Here is a 19,023-nt window from a genome sequence, read left to right on the forward strand (position 1 = left end):
GTGAGGGACAGCAAGTGCTCTCTGGTGTCTCTTCTCATGAGGATAATAATCCTACTAGATTCGGGCCCCAGCCCTTCTGGCTTCATTTAACCATAATTACTTCCTTAGAGCCCCATCTCCAAATATAGCCAAACTGGGGGGTTAGAGCGTCAACAATGAATTTTGGGAGGATATAAACATTCAGTCCACAACATTATCGCAGGAAGTAATGATGCTAATGGACTAGTCTAATTCTAGCTAGACTTGGCTATGGAAGTTGGACTGATCTTCCTGGAGTAGATTTCAAAGATAGTCACAAATTCTTCCCCTCTCTGAATTTACTCTTTCTTGCTATATAGTTTTAGTCCCTTCCCACAATGACCTGCTTTGGCAATGTCACAATTGCCAATGTGACAGTAAGAAAGTCCTGAAAAGTGCTTTCACACTGGGGCTTGCTGTTTTTGTTTCATTTTTTTTTCTTTGTTTTTTCTGTTTTTGGAACTCCTACCATTGCTGCCATGTAAAGAATTTCAGGCTAGCCTGCTAGAGGATGAGAAATATGTGACTTAGTTTCTCCCATTACTATTGTCAATAGCCTCCAACTGCCAGACGTGTGAGAAAGGCCATTCTAGACTATCCTCAGCTGACAGCAGATGCATTCGCAAACCTGGCATTAATCAGCTAAACTGGCAAGACCTAAAAGCTACCTAGATGACTGGCAAGACCTAAAAGCCACCTAGATGACCCACACAATTTTCAACTAAATAAATGGCTGTTTTTTTTTCTTTAAAGATTTTTATTTATTTATTTGACAGACAGAGATCACAAGTAGGCAGAGAGGCAGGCAGAGAGAGAGGGGGAAGCAGGCTCCCTGCTGAGCAGAGAGTCCGATGCAGGGCTCTATCCCAGGACCCTGGGATCCTGACCTGAGCCGAAGGCAGAGGCTTTAACCCACTGAGCCACCCAGGTGCCCCCAAATGGCTGTTGTTTTAAGCAGCAAATATTCAGGTGGTTTGTTATATTACAATAGATAACTGCCATATCTTTTAGAATATATAAGAACCTTGGAGTTTTTAGATAACCAAGGAGGAAGCACTAGATTTCCTGATAATATGACATGAGGAGCCTGAGTGATGAAATAGAAAAAAAGCAAAGAAATATGGTCTCATTTATACTCCAAGATTACAGAACAATTTATGTTAGTAACATATCTAAATACTGGTAGCCCTCATTTCTAAGCTCTAAGTCAATTTAATAAAAAAATGCACTGGAGATTTTCATTTGGGCTTCTCATAGTCACTTAAGAACAAACATTTGAAACAACCATAATCACCTTCAAATTTCTTCTCCACTGCTCCCTACTTCAACCACCCGTGCCAGAACTCAGAAATGCTCTTATCTTCTCTCTTTAGACTGTAGGTCCTGTTTTTCTACTTTATGAGGCTAAAATCCATCCACTTTCTTCCTTCACCACTATTGTTCTTTTAGTATTTGTGATCATCACCTCTCTCCCAGATTTTGTAATATCCTCTTAATTTGCATAGGATTTGCTAGTGGAGTGGGTGTGATGTGTATGAGAAAGAGAATCATTCTGGATCATGATCAACGGATCAAGGATCATTCTGAGGTCTTGGCCTAAGCAACTGAAAAAAAAAAAAAAAAAGGCTTGTTATTCATTAAGCTGGAGCAGACAGGGATAAGAGTAGTTTCAGGCCAGATTGTATCACATAGTCATCTCTGACTTATGAGAGGCTGAGAAAGTGAGTATTTGGCTGTATTTGTTTTCTATTACTGTCCAATTACCACAGACTTATCAGTTTAACATAACACACACTTGGGGCGCCTGGGTGGCTCAGTTGGTTAAGTGCCTGACTCTTGATACCAGCTCAAGTCTTGATCTCAGTGTCATAACTTCAAGCCCTGCATTGGGCTCCATGCTGGGCATGGAGCCTATTTAAAAGGTAAAAAACCCAAAACCCAAAACCAAACCAAAACACACACACACACAGTTTCTGTGGTTCAGGAGTATAGGTATGGCTGGGCTGTGTTCTCATCTGGAGACTCAACTGTAGAAAGATCTATTTCCAAGCTCACTCAGGTTGTTGGTAGAATTAATTTCCTTTGGTTGTAGAACAGAACTCTTTGAGGTTTTTTTGTTTTTTTGTTTGTTTGTTTGTTTTGTTTTTGCTTTTTTCCTGGCTCCTTGGCCTCTTGCTCCTAGCAGTAATTTGTAATTTCCTGCTACATGTCTCTCTCTATAAGCAGTTTGGAACATGTAGCTTGCTTCTTCAAGACCATTAGAAGAGAGAGAGTGAGTCTGCTAGCAGTACAGACTCTTAAAAATGTAAAGTAAGGGGTGCCTGTGTGGCTCAGTGGGTTAGGTCTCTTCCTTTGGCTCGGGTCATGATCTCAAGATCCTGGGATCGAGAACTGCATCAGGCTCTCTGCTCAGTGGGGAGCCTGTTTCCCCCTCTCTCTCTGCCTGCTGTTCCGCCTACTTGTGATCGCTCTCTCTCAAATAAATAAATAAAATCTTTAATTTTTTAATTTTTTAAAAGATTTTATTTATTTATTTGACAGACAGAAAATAGCACACTCCCTGCTGAGCAGAGGACCTAATTCAGGGCTCGATCCCAGGACCCTGGGATCATGAACTGAGCCGAAGGCAGAGGCTCAACCCACTGAACCACCCAGGCGCCCCTAAATAAATAAAATCTTTAAAAAAAAATGTAAAGTAATCAGGATAGAGATATCATATCATCTTTGTTATATTCTATAGGTTAGAAGTAAGTCATGGGTCCCACCTACACTCAAGGGGAGGGGATCACACAAAGGCATGAATGCTGGTGAGGAGACAGATCATGAGGGCCATTTTAGAGTCTGTGCCACATTGACTTTCGTAGTCCCTATAGCGGAAGGTGAAAAGTTAGAATGGATTTCTGGTCCCTAAATTACCAAGGCTGAGTCAGTGGATTCTCCTGCCAGAGACTGTGAATCTGGAATGGTGATGTAATTATGAAGAGATTAGAGTCCTTTTACAGAGGTACATGGCAGCAGCATAGTACATTGTCTGGTGGTGTGTGTGGGAGTGGTGGTGACAGCAGTGTCCTGACATTGTTCCTGATTTTCAGTTTGTAGAACTTCTTGTTTCCTGTCAGTTTCATAAGCCTGCTTCTCCAGTCTCTGTTCAATTTTGTGAGCCCCTCTATATAGCCTTCAGATAAATTCTCCCTTAGGTCTAGGATACTCAGAGGTTGTTTCTAATGTTTGTAACCAAGAGTGTGGCAGCTCCCGTACATGCAGGTAACTATAGACAGCTGGTGTAACTGTAAATAGTTGGTACAGCAGGAATTAATAGGAGAAGGAGAGGTAGACAGAGATTAGATCTTGGATGGTCTTGTCAAATATAATAAGTGAACATTGCCTCTTGGAGGTCATGGAAATCCATTTGTTTTAAATAAAGGCATAACGTCATCTTATATGAAGATTCTTTTAATGGCTTTTTGGAGGATGGGTTTGAAGAGAAAAGGAGTGTATGTAGGTGAACCAGTTTAGAAGGTTTCTTTTTTTTCTGAAGATTTTGTTTATTTATTTGTCAGAGAGAATGTGAGAGAGAGAGAGAGAGCGAGAGCGCGCAAGCAGGAGGAGCAGCAAGCAGAGGGAGAAGCAGGCTCCCCACAGAACAAGGAGCCCAACACGAGACTTGATCCCAGGACCCTGGGATCATGACCTGAGCTGAAGAGAGATGCCCAACCAACTGAGCTACCTGGGGGTCCCAAGTTTTGAAAGTTTCTCAGTCAAGTAGGTGAGAGAAGGTAAGACTTGAGCTGAGGTGGTGTCAGTGGAATGGAAAGAGGAGACAGTGGAGAGAAAGTAAGGTTACAGAAGTAACAAGGACTTGTTAATTGGACATGTGGGCAGAAGGTAAGGAGACAGTCTAGGATGACAACGAAATTTCTGGTTGAGACAAATGGATGGATGGTGGTGAGGAACTGAAACAGGGTATACAGCAGCTGACTGGTGATAGGCAGTATACTTGATTGTGTGTGTGGGACCTGGTATCTGACAGACCTTGGATTGAGTCCTGGCTTTGCACTTATAAACTATGTCATATTGAGCATGCTAGGCAACTTGAGCCTCAGTTTCCTCAACTATAAACTAGAAATAATATAACTTAACTCTTGTTTTGTGTGTATGAATTGAATGCACAGTGTCTGGTTTCCAGTAAGCACTCTATAATGCTGGTTATTATTACTTCTCTAAGAAGGTTCAGGGAGAAGGCCTAGGAAAAGTGGGTGAAAGTGGGTGAAGAAAATCTTCGGGAAAGGTTTCTAGGAGAAAACCGTGTTCAAGACTAAAGAGGAAAAATACAAGGTTGTGGCAGACCAGCTGAAGCCAGAAGGAGGCCAGACAGGGCTGAGCTACAGCCACGTTGCTGTGAAGATGAGTCACTGCAAGTGCAGGCAGGGCTGCCCAGGCCACAGCTGGACTGGCTGTGGCCAGGCTGGACTGGGCTATAACATGACTTCATTGTCAGTGGGGAGTCATGATGATTGTTCCAGAACAATCCTTTTTGTCCTCCCCTTCCTCCCAGAAGGAAGGGAATCCATCATTTCTTCCTCGTTTATAGGACTTTCCAAAGCCTGTCTTACTTTCTGGAAGCAGCAGAAAACTGGAAAGGGACAAAAAGCAAGATTTTGAGTCCTGTCCAGTTTGGTCACTGGTTGGCTGAGTGACCTGGTGCATGTCACTTCACCTTGGTCTTCTTATTTTAACAGGAGAATGAGCAGACCTGCATCCAAAGTGTGATGTGAAAACAGCTGGAGAGTGCTCAATTAAAGGGCACACATTAGTATTCCATTCATTAATTGTATATTTTGTTTCCTACTTGTTCCTGGTCCCTCTTCCCCTAGATCCTTGAAGACACTAATCAGTTCTAACTCATTTTCAGATCCCTAGCGCTTCGCTTGGCGGGGCACAAGATTTCATGAATGGATGAATGAAAGAATCAATGAGCGCCCCCAGCCGCAGTAGCGGCGCCAAGAGCCCCGCCCCCTTCCGTTCTACTCACCGCGCTGGGAGGCCACGGGCGGGTCTGTCGCGACCGTTCTTTGGCGCGTGCGCGGGAAGCCGCGCGCGACTAGAGGCGGCGGGCGGGCTCTCCGTGCGCGCGCGCGCGCGCGCGCGCGCAGGACTGGGAGGGCAGGGGCGGGGCAGGGCCAGAGGCGGGCTGGCCGGCTGGCTGCTGGCTGTAGAGCCGGCGGCGGGTGGCCGGACGAGCGTGTGCCGGGTGGGAGAAGACGAGGCTGCGGGGATGCTGCCGCCTCTCTAAGGAGCGCCGAGGAGGTCGCGGCGCTTGAGGCCCCAGAAAGCGCGGAGGAGCGGCGAGCTGGGGTCGGTGGCTTCGGGCGCCCGCCCGGCCATGGTGGCCGCGGGCGGTGGTTGGCGCGGTAGCGCTGCGGCCCGGGGCCGTACGGGGCTGGGACAGTCGCAGTGCTGACGCCCGCGGGGCCCAGCCACAGATATGAAGCGGAGCCGCTGCCGCGACCGACCGCAGCCGGCACCGCCGCCGCCGCCGCCGGCCGGCCGCCGGGAGGATGGGGCTCAGCGGGCGGTGGAACTGCCCCAACCCCAGCCTCTGCCGCCGCGCCGGCGGGCGCCTCCCGGGAGGCAGCTACTGGAGGAGCGGACCGGGCTCTCGGGGCCTGAGGTCAGGGAGCAGGTACGGGGGCCAGACGGCGTCCGGGAGGGAAAGGATGGGGAGCGGGAGCCTGAATGGGAACAGTGGGGGAGGGGATCTCAGGCGGGAAGACTTGGGCCAGGGCATTTGAGGGGTGGGGACTGTGTAGCTCGAGGGGAGAAAAGGAAGGTCTGGAAAGGCAGAAAAATGGGGAGTGGAGAAATGGGAAGTCGTGGCCTGGGGTTGAATGGGAAATGGGGGAATTGGGGTTTGGAAAAATGGTCCTGTGGGCGTTTGTAGTCAGGGATTCTGGATGTGAAGAAGGGACGCTGGAATGTAGCCTGGGAGTAAATGAACTGCAAAGAATAGGCTTACTCAAGGGATTCTGAGGAGTTAGCCAGAGGGGTAAATAGTGTAAAGTAGGGAAAATCAATATGTAATAGTAAATATTACCCTGTTTCCTAAAGGTTGTCTTGACAGTTATAAAAACCGATGTCATTTCTAAGCATTCTCTGATTTGGCTATGATTGTATAGTCTGGTAGGAAAGTGTTCAAATCTTGAAGATTCTCTTTGGTAACGATCTATTTCATGAGAACGCACTTATAAAAATACTTGCATATGTGCAATTCCAAATCCAGCGCCGTAAGCCCTGAATTTATAGGGATAGGTTCTGTCTTCTGGGAGTTTACCACTGAAAACATCTTCATGGGAAAACAGAGCTAGAAAGCAGTGTAAAAGAATTTATGGAGTTTCTGAATGGACAGGATGTGTTTGTATAATTCATTCATCAGGCTTAGGTGTATTTAGAAATAGGGGATAAAGGTCAGTTTTATCAGGGAGAAGTTGCCACCAGTAGCTGTAGGAAGTGTGGTGAAAGGAGAATGTGTTACTGACCTTGTAGGATTTGCAGAAAAAATATTCTGTAGTAAGAACTGTAGTGACAGCTTTCCTTTTGCAGAGCCCTATTTGAGATCCTAGTAACTTCATCCTTGACGTTTTCAAGACTTTTATTAGACCTACCTCTTTCCCATCACTTAAATAAGTATTTTACTTAGACATTATTTTTCATTATATATATAGACAGATAGATAGATATACAGAGAGAGAGTGAGCACAAGCTGGGGGGAGCAGCAGGCAGAGGGAGAAGCAGGCGCCCCACCAAGCAAGAAACCCCATGCAGGGTGCAACCCCAGGACCTTGGGATCATGACCTGAGCCAACTGAGCCACCAGGGCACCCACCTCTTTGAAACTTTTAAAATGTATTTGAAGCTCTGATCCTTTCCTGACTCAGTTTACTTGATTCAATTGACTTTATTGCATGCTTCACCAGAGAGTTCAAGGTTACTTGATTTTCCCTTCTTTTCTATCTCACAGTTTTTTATTTGTTTATTTAGCCAGTCAGCCAGCAAGCTCAGCCCAATGTGGGACTTGAACTCATGACCCCTAGATCAGGAGTCACATGTTCTACCAACTGAGCCAGCCAGGTCCTTCTCTATCTCAAAATTTCTGTGTTTACTCATCCTTTGCTTCAATCCTAGAAAAAGAAGTATTCATCCTCCATTCTGAAGCTCATCCCTGTACTTAGGCCCTTGATTTCATCCCCTCTCATCTGAGGTAGGCCCTTGTTATGTATATAATTTTCTTTTTGTCCTATACCTCAGATAAAAACAAAACAACACAATTACCCTGCATAACCCACCCAAGTTACTTTGTTATCTCTTCTTTGCTTCATTAGCAACCTTCTTGGAAAATGAGTTTGTATTCACTGTTTCAGCTTACTCACCTGTATACATTCCTCATATTACAGTTTGGCTTTTTTTTTTTTTTTAAGTTTGTTTATTTAAGTAATCTCTACACCCAACATGAGGCTTCAACCCATGACCCCGAGATCAAGAGTCTCATGCTGTTGCAACTGAGCCAGCCAAGGCACTCCTTACAGTTTGAGTTCTACTCTTAAACTATTCCAAAACTGTTGTCTTCAAGGTCACCAATAACTTTGTATATTTTTAATTTTGTATGTTATTTACTATTTTTTTTTGAGGTATGACTTAAATATGATGCATAAGTCCAAAGTTCATTCAGCCCGTGAATTTTTATAGAATGAATACACCCATGTGACCACCACTCAGATCGAGATGTAGAACATTTCCAGTACCCTACAGTGCCTCTTTGTGTTTTCTCCTAGTTACTACCCTTCCCCAAAGGTAACCACTTACCCAGCCTCTGTCACCATGGATTAGTTTTGTCTCTTCTTGAACTTGTTATAAAGGGAACCATGCAGTTTGTACTCCTTTGACTAGATTCTTTCGTTAAATCATGTCTGTGAGATTCATCTATGTTGTTGCTTGTAGAAATAGTTCTTTTTCATTGCCACGTAGTTTTCCACTGTGTGAATGTCCACAATGGACACTAAAACTTCTTTTTCAAATGAAAAAATAATGCAGTTTTTCATAATGAAGCTTTCATTGTGAAAGAATTATGCAGAGAGATATGTAGCAGTTAGGGAATTTTAATGACTAAATTTGTTAGACTTCACCCCAGTCCTCATTCTGTCTGACTTCTATGAACTATTTGTCACTGTTGCCCATGTGTTCCTTCTTGGTATTTTCATTTCTTTTGTCATAATGTCCATTACAGTCCTATCTCTCCGACTGCTTCCCGTGTGTCTTTTTTGTTTTCTCTTCTTTTCTTCTAAATGTTTCTTGAGGATATGTCCTCTCTTCTTGGCTCTCTCCTTTATTGTACTGTTTTTTTGGCAGGTCTACCCTATTAATGGCAAGTACTTAGGATGTGGAACAGGGTCTCTGGTCTTTTATTCATGGCCTTGTGTCACAGAACCTCCTTGTAGAGCGATCTGAGTTTCCAGGTTTGACCTCTTTCCTTAGCTCTACATTTCCATTTTTGTGCTTAATGTTTTCACTATAGACTCAGCCTTCGTGATCTTAATATTGTGAGTTTTATAATTTGATAGTGTCCTTGAAAGCCCATAACTTGTAATTATTTGATTTTGAAAAGATAAAGATTTCACATGTGTGTTATGAGGTCAGATGGATTACCTTCATTTAGGGAGTAAGCTTAGCTAATCAATAACTTTCAAATTCTCACAGACAACTTTGTTTTTCTCTTCTCATGACATGGAGTAATGCTTGTTATACTTCATACTATACTGGTATTTAGGAATAAGTTCTGAACAGGATGCCGGACTTGGATCTATGAATCAGTGGCTTGCTATATCCTTAAAACAGAATCCATTATTTTTCCTTTGAAATGTGCTTTTCCCTGTCTTTCCTTTTTCTTGTCATCCAAATTGAAGTTGTATCCATGGTCTTTGACTTCTCCTTTTCCTTGACCCCCTTATCCGGGTTTTTGCTGATTCTACCTTGATGACACCTTTCAAATCTTTATTCTCACAGTCATCACCCTAATTCACCATTTATAAATTTGTATTGGTTGTTGTAATACCTTAACTGTATTTACTCTGCTTTTAGTTTTAACCTCTAGTTTATTCTGCATTCTAGTAAAAAAAAAAAAAAATTATATTCACTACCTGCCTGAGTTCCTGTAGTAAATATTTGTTAAATGATCACTTCATTTCTTTTCTTTCTTTGTGTTTTTTTTTTTTTTTTTTTAAGATTTTATTTAATTGAGAGAGATAGAGAGCACACATGCATGAGGTGGGGTGGGAAAGGAGAGGGAGAGGCGAGCTTCCCACTGAGTGGAGCTTGGGGCTGGATCCTAGGACCCTGTGATCATGACATGGGCTGAAGGCAGACACAACCTACTGAGCCACTCTGGGCCCCTCTTTTCATTTATCTTCAGAAACCTTCATTAGCTTATTCTCTATAGAAGAAACTCTGGAGATCTTGGCATTTAAAGTCTACTTGATATTTAACCACTATTTATTAGAAGAATTGAAGTTAGATTCCCCCTCTCTTGGTTCCCAAGACTTGGCTTTATAAATTCTCTGAGGCCCACATTGTTTCATTTATTGTTGTACAACTAAGGCCCACTATGGTATTTGAAACATAGTTATTAGTCTGAATAATTATTAGAAACATAGATATGTGGTAGTGCTTGAAATAGATACTTGCTCAATGAATATGCTAATTGTCTTTAAGTGTCTCTTTAGAGAAGAAACTTCTCAGAGACTGCCTTATTCATCATTGTATCCCCTTAGTGTTTTAACTGGTACAGTAATGGGCAGTCAGTATTTGTTTACTAATGGGTATTTTCGTATACTTATTTTAATTTGTCATCCATCTGAAAAACTCTTCTCTGCTTCTTCCCATTGAAATTCTATTCAAGCTTCCAGGTCTGACTCAAATGCCTCAGAAACTGTTCTTTGAAGTTGTTTTCCATGTGAGGTCCACCTAAGAGGATCTTTGATTGTGCTTAATAAATCTTTAAATCTCCTGAAATTTCAGTTCTCTAATTTCTGTGATTCAGAAGGTGAAAGCTTGGGTTCTATGAGATTAAAGGAAAAAACGATTAGAAGCACATAGTAGATAGGTACTTAATTTAAATACTAATTCTTATCTCACCTTGTTTCTATATTACATTGTTTCGCCCATTACATGGTATATAGTAGTATCTGAATAAAAATATTTGCTCAATGAACAGATGAACGAATCAGTGTTTTAGCACTTTTATTCTTCCATATTTTGTATTTCTCATTTTTGTTTTAAAGTCATAAATGAGGGGCGCCTGGGTGGCTCAGTTGTTAAGCATCTGTCTTCGGCTCGGGTCATGATTCCAGGGTCCTGGGATCGAGCCCTGCATCGGGCTCCCTGCTCAGCGGGAAGCCTGCTTCTCCCTCTCCCACTTCCTCTGCTTGTGTTCCCTCTCTCACTGTGTCTCTCTCTGTCAAATGAATAAATAAAATCTTTAAAAAAAAAAAAAAGTCATAAATGATTAAAGGTAGGAACTATATCATCATTTTTTCTGCCATAATGTGTAGTCAATGGCTTTGCTCACAGCAGGTGCTAATAATTATTTATTTATTCAAATATTTTGAATTTAGGTGATTTGAGTAATAACGGTAGTATGATAGAAATAGCAAACTAAAGGAAATGAGACATTTTTGAGGATGAAGGAAGGTGGAATTTAATTTTGGTTCCTAGAATTCCCTCAGCACCATTGAGAAATTTTCAAAATTATTTTCATGCGAAGCAGCACCATCTCTTTCCTCTGTGCTATAATGTTAGTACATTGGCAAAAGCACAAAAAAGGAAGTAGACAGAGGGGAAGCTGCATATTATGTGTGGGGAACTAAAATCAGTTTGGTTTTGTAGGAGCTTCAAGTTTAAAGCATAGGTGGTGAGTTAAGACACTGAAGGAGCCTGGATTGTAGAAGGTCTTTAATACTATGTAAAAGGGTAATAAGTATGGGAGCAGGATGGCCTTACTTGTGTTTTAGTTAAATTACTTTGGCAACTGTGTGGGGGATAGAATGTTCAACATGGTGATTGAGACATGGACATTTGAGAATTCTGAGTTTTCAGTGTAGAAAATTTTTTAGCCCTTCTTCCTGTCTTATCTACAAGTAAAATGGGTAAAGGCCAGCTCCTAAAAACCTGTTAGCTTTGGAAGATTTGATTTCATCAAAGGTGGGGAGGTGGGCGGTAGAGGGCCTGGGATGATTGAAACAGGTGAGACAGTGTTCCCTGATTTTCCTTTCTTTGGCTTTAGGCTAAGATGCCCCTTAGCCTAAAGATCGGCTTAAAGATCGGCCTAAAGGCTTTCACCCCAGTTAATGATGGTGACCCACAGACATGAGTATCAGAAGCAGCTAAATATTGCAGTCAGTATATTTCCTTCATTGCTGGTCTTAGCTGCCATGACTCTGCTAAATTTATCAACTAACTTTATATTTTCTTTTTATTTATTTATTTATTTATTTTTATTTATTTTATCTGACAGACAGAGATCACAAGTAGGCAGAGAGGCAGGCAGAGAGAGAGAGAGGAGGAAGCAGGCTCCCCGCTGAGCAGAGTGCCCGATGTGGAGCTCAATCCCAGGATCCCCGGATCATGACCTGAGCCGAAGGCAGAGGCTTTAACCCACTGAGCCACCCAGGCGCCCCAAACTTTATATTTTCTTGATGAAATCCCTATGGTACCTTGGTAATTATTACTTTTCATCAGCAGGTGTTAACTGTTTTTCATCATTAATACACATACTTGGGGTCCCAAAGGGGTTTGAAAACTGGGTTTGTTGGATCAAGGCTTAGCCTTGGTGAAGAAGAAAAAGTCCTTGAGGGAGAATAGAGGCTAGACATTATTGGGAATAAGGGTTTCCAAAAAATGCATCATTAGTGAGACATAGTTGACAACATTTTCTTTTAGTTTTGAACCTCATTGTTAACTCCCAAAGGTTCTTTCCTCCTCTCTGTACTAGAGCCGTGTAAACAGTGAATTTATAGTAAATATTTGATGTAAAAAATTGAAATCAACCTGAACCTTCTACTTCAATGTTCATTAGGTATATTTCGTCTTTACCAGTAATTGTCCCACCTCTAAAATCTTAGTTTTGAGCTTGCTATACTCTGACATTCACATCATCTCTATTTTTCTATTTCATACTTCTTTTATTTTTTTATTTTATTTATATATTTATTTTTAAAAGATTTTATTTATTTATGTGACAGAGAAGCACAGTGAGAGAAGGAACACAAGCAGCGGTAGTGGAAGAGGGAGAAGGAGTCTTCCTGCAGAGCAAGGAACCCCATGCGGGGCTCGATCCCAGGCCCTAGCTAGGATCATGACCCGAGCTGAACGTAGATGCCTAACGACTGAGCCACCCAGGCACCCCTCACACTCCTTTCAGAATTTTCTCTTCAAAAATTGTTCAAGGTCTTTGGAACTTCTAGCCATTTTTTTTTTTTTAAACCATCTTTTCATTGTCAGTCACCTAATGCTTATACTTTCCTTCTTTGTCAACTGTACCTTCAGTTTCTTTGCCATTTTCCCTTTCTGTCATATGTGACTTATCCACAAGTAAATTCCAGCTATCCTTGCACCAACTCTGAGACTTGACTAAATTCCAAACATCATTACACCAGCTTTGCCTATTTTGTACCTGTGTTTAAGTAACTGAATGTGGTTGGAGAAAAAAATGACCATATTAACAACTTAGTTTGTGATCAGGAACCTCAAAGAGTCTATCGGGACTGCCACTCCTCAATCCTATGACATTTTCCTAGTCCATTCACTGTTTTTTTTTTTGTTGTTGTTGTTATTGTTGTTTTAGAGGGGTGGGGAGGGGCAGAGGAGGAGAGAGAGAAAGAGAGAAAGAGAATCTTAAGAAGGCTCCACACCCAGCACTGAGCTGAAGCAATTCTGGGCTGATCTCATAACCCTGAGATCAGGACCTGAGCTAAAATCAAGAGTTGTAGGCTTTAATTGGCTGAGCCAGCCAGGCATCCCTTACCTAGTCCATTCACTGCCCCCACTTTTTAAAAAGATTTATTTATTTATTTTAGGGAGAGAGTGTGAGTGGGGGGAGGGGCAGAGGGAAAGAATCTTCAAACAGACTCCCCACTGAGGAGGGAGCCCCACTTGGGCTCGATCCCACAACCCATGAGATCATGACCTGAGAGGAAACCAAGAGTTGGCTGCTTAACCAACTGAGCCTCCCAGGTGCCCTGAGTCCTTTCACTCTTAAATGATAGTTTAATTTTTCTCCACAACCCTCCAACACTCTGTCCTCTTTACTGTCTGTTGATGTCCTTATTTACTATTTAACTGAGGGGGAAAAAATAATCAGAAGAGAACTTCCACAAGCTCCCATTATAACTTACCCAACCTACCTCTATCTGTACCCACATTCTATGCCTTCTGTCCTATTGCTGTGGATAATCTCTTTCTACTCCTATCAAGGCCAACCTCTACATCAATTAAGAGTTTTATTCTTGAAATTAATCATTAGTTTTCCTTTTCTGTTGCATGTTGTGTATGTTCTGTTGTCATCAATATACAAACATGGCTATAATATTTTCCATTCTAAGAAAAATTTATTAATCTTATACTGCTGCTTCTTTCATTCATTCTTTTCTTTTAAAAAAATTATTTGAGAGAGAGAGCGAGAGAGCGCGTGTGCGAGCGTGCGCACAAGGTGGGGGGAGGGACGGGCAGAGGGAGAAGGAAAATCAGATTCCTATTGAGCAGGGAGCCTGACATGGGGCTGGATTCCAGCACCCTGAGATCATGACCAGAGCTGCAGGCAGAAGCTTAACCCACTGAGCCACCCAGGTGCCCCTTTCATTCATTCTTTGATTCAACAGTTTTTGTCTGTTTTGCGTACTCTTGGATTACAGGAGTGGAAAAGGCAGACCACAAACCCTGCTTTCATGAAGTTTCTATTCTAGTAGAGGGAATGTCACACTTGATCTTAGCCAAAGGCCGAGAAGTGATAATAGAGGGAATATCAGATAATAAAATAAAATATGTTGTATGTTATATGGGGATAAATACTATAAAAAAATAAAGTAGGGAAGGGGGATAAAGAATGATGGAGGATTATGGTTTTATTTATTTTTTGAGAGAGAGAGAGAGCGAGCACGAGAGAGTGGGGGTGGGGCAGAGGGAAAAGGAGAGAAAGAATCTTAAGCAGGCTTCATGCCCACTGCAGAGCTCAGTGTGGCTCCTTCTCATGACCCTGAGATCATGCTTGAGCTGAAATCAGGAGCTGGATGGTTAATCCACTGGGCCATCCAGGTGTCCCTGTTTTTAATTTTTCAAAAGATTCATTCATTTATTTGAGAGAGAGACAGTATGCAAGTGAGTAGGAAGAAGGGCACAGGGATAGAGATAATCCTGAAGTAGACTTCCCATTGAGCATGGAGCCTGACTTGGGGCTCTATCCCAGTACCCTGAGCTCATGACCTGAGCTGAAATCAAGAGCTGCTTTTACATCATGGCTATTGTAAATAACACTGCAGTAAACATAACGGTGCATACATCTTTTCAAATTAGCGTTTTCCGTTTCTTTGGGTAAGTACCCAATAGTGGAGTGACTGAGTTGTGTGGTATTTCTATTTTTAATTTTTTGAGGAACCTCCATGCTGTTTTCCACAGTGGTTATACCAATTTACATTCACATTAACAATGCGTGAGGGTTCCCTTTTCTCTACATCTTCGCCAAAAATTGTTATTTCTTGGGGCACCTGTGTGGCTCAGTGGGTTAAAGCCTCTGCCTTCGGCTCAGGTCATGATCCCAGGGTCCTGGGACCGAGCCTCGCGTCGGGCTCTCTGCTGAGCGGGGAGCCTGCTAATCCCACCTCTCTTTCTGCTTATCTGCCTACTTGTGATCTCTGTCAAGTCAATAAATAAAATCTTTAAAAAAAATTGTTATTTCTTTTTTTTTTTTATAAATTTTTTTTTAAGATTTTACTTATTTATTTGACAGACAGAGATCACAAGTAGACAGAGAGGCAGGCAGAGAGAGAGGAAGGAAAGCAGGCTCCCTGCTGAGCAGAGAGCCCAACATGGGGCTCGATCCCAGGACCCCGGGACCATGACCTGAGCCGAAGGCAGCGGCTTAACCCACTGAGCCACCCAGGTGCCCCAAAAATTGTTATTTCTTATCTTTTTTGGTACTAGCCATTTGTATTGGTGTAAGGTGATATCTCATTGTGGTTTTGATATGCATTTCCCTGATGATTAGTGATGTTGAGCATCTTCTCATGTGTCTTTGGTCGGTCATCTTTATGTCTGATTTGGAAAAATGCCTATTCAAGTTCTTTGCCCATTTTTTTTTTTTTCAAGTAATCGCTATACCCAGTATGGGGCTTGAACTCACAACCCCAAGATCAAGAGTCATACCCTCCATGTATCGAGCCAGCCAAGCACCCCATCTTGACTATTTTTTAATCAGATTTTTTTTTTTTTTTTGTTTTGAGTTGTGTAAGTTCTTTATATAGTTTGGATATTAACCTTTTATCAGGTACATAATTTGCAAATATCCTCTCCCATTTAGTAGGTTGCCTTTTTGTTTTGTTCATGGTTTCCTTTGTTGTACAAAAGCTTTTTATTTTGGTGTAGCCCCAAAAGTTTATTTTTGCTTTTGTTTCCTTTGCCTGAGGGACCTATCCATAAATATATTACTAAGGCAAATGTCCAAGAGATTACTGCTTATGTTTTCTCTTACGGGTTTTATGATTTCAGGTCTCACAGTTAAGCCTATAATCCATTTTGAGTTTATTTTTTGTATTGTGTAAGGAAGTGGTCCAGTTTTATTCTTTCACAGGTAGCTGTCTAGTTTTCCTGGCACCATTTATTGAAAATACTGTCTTTTCCCTGTTGTATATTCTTGTCTCCTTTGTTTTAGATTAATTGACCATAGAAGCATGGGTTTAGGGCGTCTGGGTGGCTCAGTGGGTTGAGCCTCTGCCTTCGGCTTGGGTCATGATCCCAGGGTCCTGGGATGGAGTCCCGCATTGGGCCCTCTGCTCAGCGGGGAGCCTGCTTCCCCTCTCTCTCTGCTCTGCCTCTCTATCTGCTTGTGATCTCTCTCCTGTCAAATAAATAAATAAAATCTTAAAAAAAAAAAAAGAAGCATGGGTTTATTTCTGTTCCATTGATGTATGTGCCAGTACCACACTGTTTTGATTACTGTAGTTTTATAGCATACCTTGAAATCTGGCATTGTGATGCTTCCAGCTTTGTTCTTTCTTAAGATTGCTTTGGTTATTTGGGGTCTTTTGTGATTCTATACGAATTTTAGGATTATTTGTTTTAGTTCCACGAAAAATGCTGTTGGTATTTTGATAGGGATTCCATGGGTATTTTAACAATATAAATTCTTCCAGTCCATGGGTGTAGTGTATCTTTCCATTTGTTTGTGTTGTCTTCAGTTTCTTTCATCAGAGTCTTATAGTTTTCAGAGTATAGATCTTTCACTTCCTTGGTTAAATATATTTCTAGGTGTTTTATTCTTTTTGGAACAATTGTAAATGGGATTATTTTCTTAGTTTCTCTTTCTGCTACGTTGTTATTAGTGTATAAAAAATAACAGGTTTCTGTATATGAATTTTGTATCTTTAACTTTACTGCATTCATTTATTAGTTCTAATAGTTTTTTTGGTGGAATCTTTAGAGTTTTCTATATACAGTATCATGTCATTTGCAAATAGTAACAGTTTTACTTCCTTCTTACTGTTTGGATGCCTTTTATTTCTTTTTGTTGTCTGATTGCTGCAGGTAGGACTTCCAGTACTATGTTAAATAAAAGTGGTTAGGGTGGTCATGTTTATCTTGTTCCTGATCTTAAAGGAAAGGCTTTCAGTTTTTTACCATTGAGTATGATGTTTACTACCGGTTTTTCATAAATGGGCTTTATTATGTTAAGGTATGTTCCCTCTACATTCATTTTGTTGAGGGGTTATGGTTTTAAATAGCATCAGGAAAGGCATCCCTTTGGAATGGGATATTTGACTAAGACCTGAAGGTTGTAAAAGACAGAGAGGCATTTAGGTAATCTGAGGAAAGGCATACTTGGTAGAGAGAATAGGAAGTACCCTTGGCCAGAAGCGTGGCTCCACTTTTAAAATTTGTATTTGAGGAGCAGGAGGAGGCCAGTGTGGATGGAAGGAGTGAGTAGTAGATGAGCTCAGAGGGGAAAGGTGGAGAGAAGTGCTGGATTTTGGAGAGTTTGCAGTTTGTGAAGGGTCCTGTAGGCAGTTACAAGGATTTCAGCTTTTACATTCAATGAGATGGGAAGCCATTGGAAAGTTTTGAGTAGAGGAATCATGTGAACTAACATTAATTTTAATCCAGTCTATTTGGCTACAGTACTGGGACTGAATTGGTATGTGGAAACAAAGACCAGTTAGGAGGCTTTTTGCAGTAATTCAGGCAAAAGAGCAAGTGATATGAAATAATTGACCACAAGTAGGAGAGCGCTCCTCCTTATAACTACTTGAAGAGTTGTCTGTATCTTTGTTTTCATTTCCTCTCTCCTCATTCTTTTTTTTTTTTTTTAAAGAATTTATTTATTTGACAGAGAGAGACACAGCGAGAGAGAGAACACAAGCAGAGGGAGTGGGAGAGAGAGAAGCAGGCTTCCTGCTGAGCAGGGAGCCCAATGCGTGGCTCGATCCCAGGACCCTGGGATCATGACCTGAGCTGAAGGCAGATCCTCAATGACTGAGCCACCCAGGTGCCCCTTTTTCCTCATTCTTTATTGAACTGACTCCAGTCAGACTTTTGTCTCCATTATTCCACTGAAATACTTATGTCAAGGTCATCGTGGCTAAACCCAGTGGCCAATTTGCAGTCTTCATCTCACTCAACCTGTTTGCATTTGACACTGTTGATCACTCTATCATTTGGCTTCTGGGACCTTGCTCTCTTGGTTTTCTTCCTATCTCAGTGGTGCTTCGGAAGGTTCAGTCTGCTTTTACAGTCTGTTCTCCCTTCTGATATGATCTCATCAGATTGTACTGCTTAAAATTCCATCTGTGTGCTGATGATTCCCACATTTATTTATCTAATCATGACCTTTTTTTTTTTTTTAAAGATTTTATTTATTTATTTCACAGAGATCACAAGGAGGAAGAGAGGCAGACAGAGAGAGAGGGGGGAAGCAGGCTCCCCGCTGAGCAGAGAGCCCGATGCAGGGCTCGATCCCAGGACCCTGAGATCATGACCTGAGCTGAAGGCAGAGGCTTTAACCCTCTGAGCCACCCAGGCGCCCCATGACCTTTCTTTTGAGCTCTAGACTCTTAATTTCAATTGTCTGTGCCTATGTCTGTTTTCATTTGGATAGTCAATAGATCTCAAATTTAATGTGTATAAAACTGTATTCTTGATTTTTTTACTCCCATTCTGCTTCTTTCCAGTCTTTCCCATGTCAATAAATGGCACTACCATTCTCTCATTTACTCAGATCAGAACTTGGAAGTTGTCTTTGATTCTTTTCTTAACTTCATATTCCATATTCAGTCCATCAGGTCTGGTTGGTGCTACCTTAAAATTGCATGAGACTTTTCCCCATTAGCTTTGCTGCTACCCTAATCTTAGTCTCTATTATCATTCATTTGGATTACTGTAAAAGTCTCCTCACTGTTCTGATTATGTTCCTACTTCTCCCCACCCCATGATATTTTGTATACAGAAAGATTGGTATTGTCCTGTTAAAGCTTAAATCAGAGTTTGTCACCCCCTAATTCAAAACCCTGTGGTGGCTTTCCATTATAATGGAAAGCTTGCTTTGTCCTTTAAGATTGTACATGATCTGACTCTTGGCCTTCACTAATTTACTTCCACTCTTCCTCTTGTTCAAGAGGTAGTCATACTGGCTGCTTTGATGGTCTCTGAACATATTAAGCATGCTCCTGCCTGAGGATGTTTTAAAAATTATTAT

At 41.7% G+C, this 19,023-nt stretch overlaps 1 protein-coding gene across 9 annotated transcripts in view; it reads left to right on the top strand.

Moving 5' to 3' along the window:
- Positions 1-5,211: 5,211 nt before the first annotated feature.
- MAST2 (microtubule associated serine/threonine kinase 2) overlaps positions 5,212-19,023 on the top strand; it is a 211,563-nt gene continuing 197,751 nt past the window's right edge. For 6 of the 9 annotated variants that reach the window (XM_032877648.1, XM_032877658.1, XM_032877650.1 and 3 more), the window contains exon 1: positions 5,212-5,701. In XM_032877648.1, the coding sequence (XP_032733539.1) occupies positions 5,504-5,701 (198 nt within the window). In that variant the 5' untranslated portion in view covers positions 5,212-5,503. The remainder of the gene's footprint in view (positions 5,702-19,023) is intronic. The other 3 variants (XM_032877653.1, XM_032877655.1, XM_032877654.1) reach the window with 1 other exon arrangement.

This window comes from Lontra canadensis, unplaced genomic scaffold (assembly GCF_010015895.1).
Source record: "Lontra canadensis isolate GAN:19392208 unplaced genomic scaffold, GSC_riverotter_1.0 scaffold60, whole genome shotgun sequence".
In the NCBI taxonomy this organism is placed as follows: Eukaryota; Metazoa; Chordata; class Mammalia; order Carnivora; family Mustelidae; genus Lontra; species Lontra canadensis.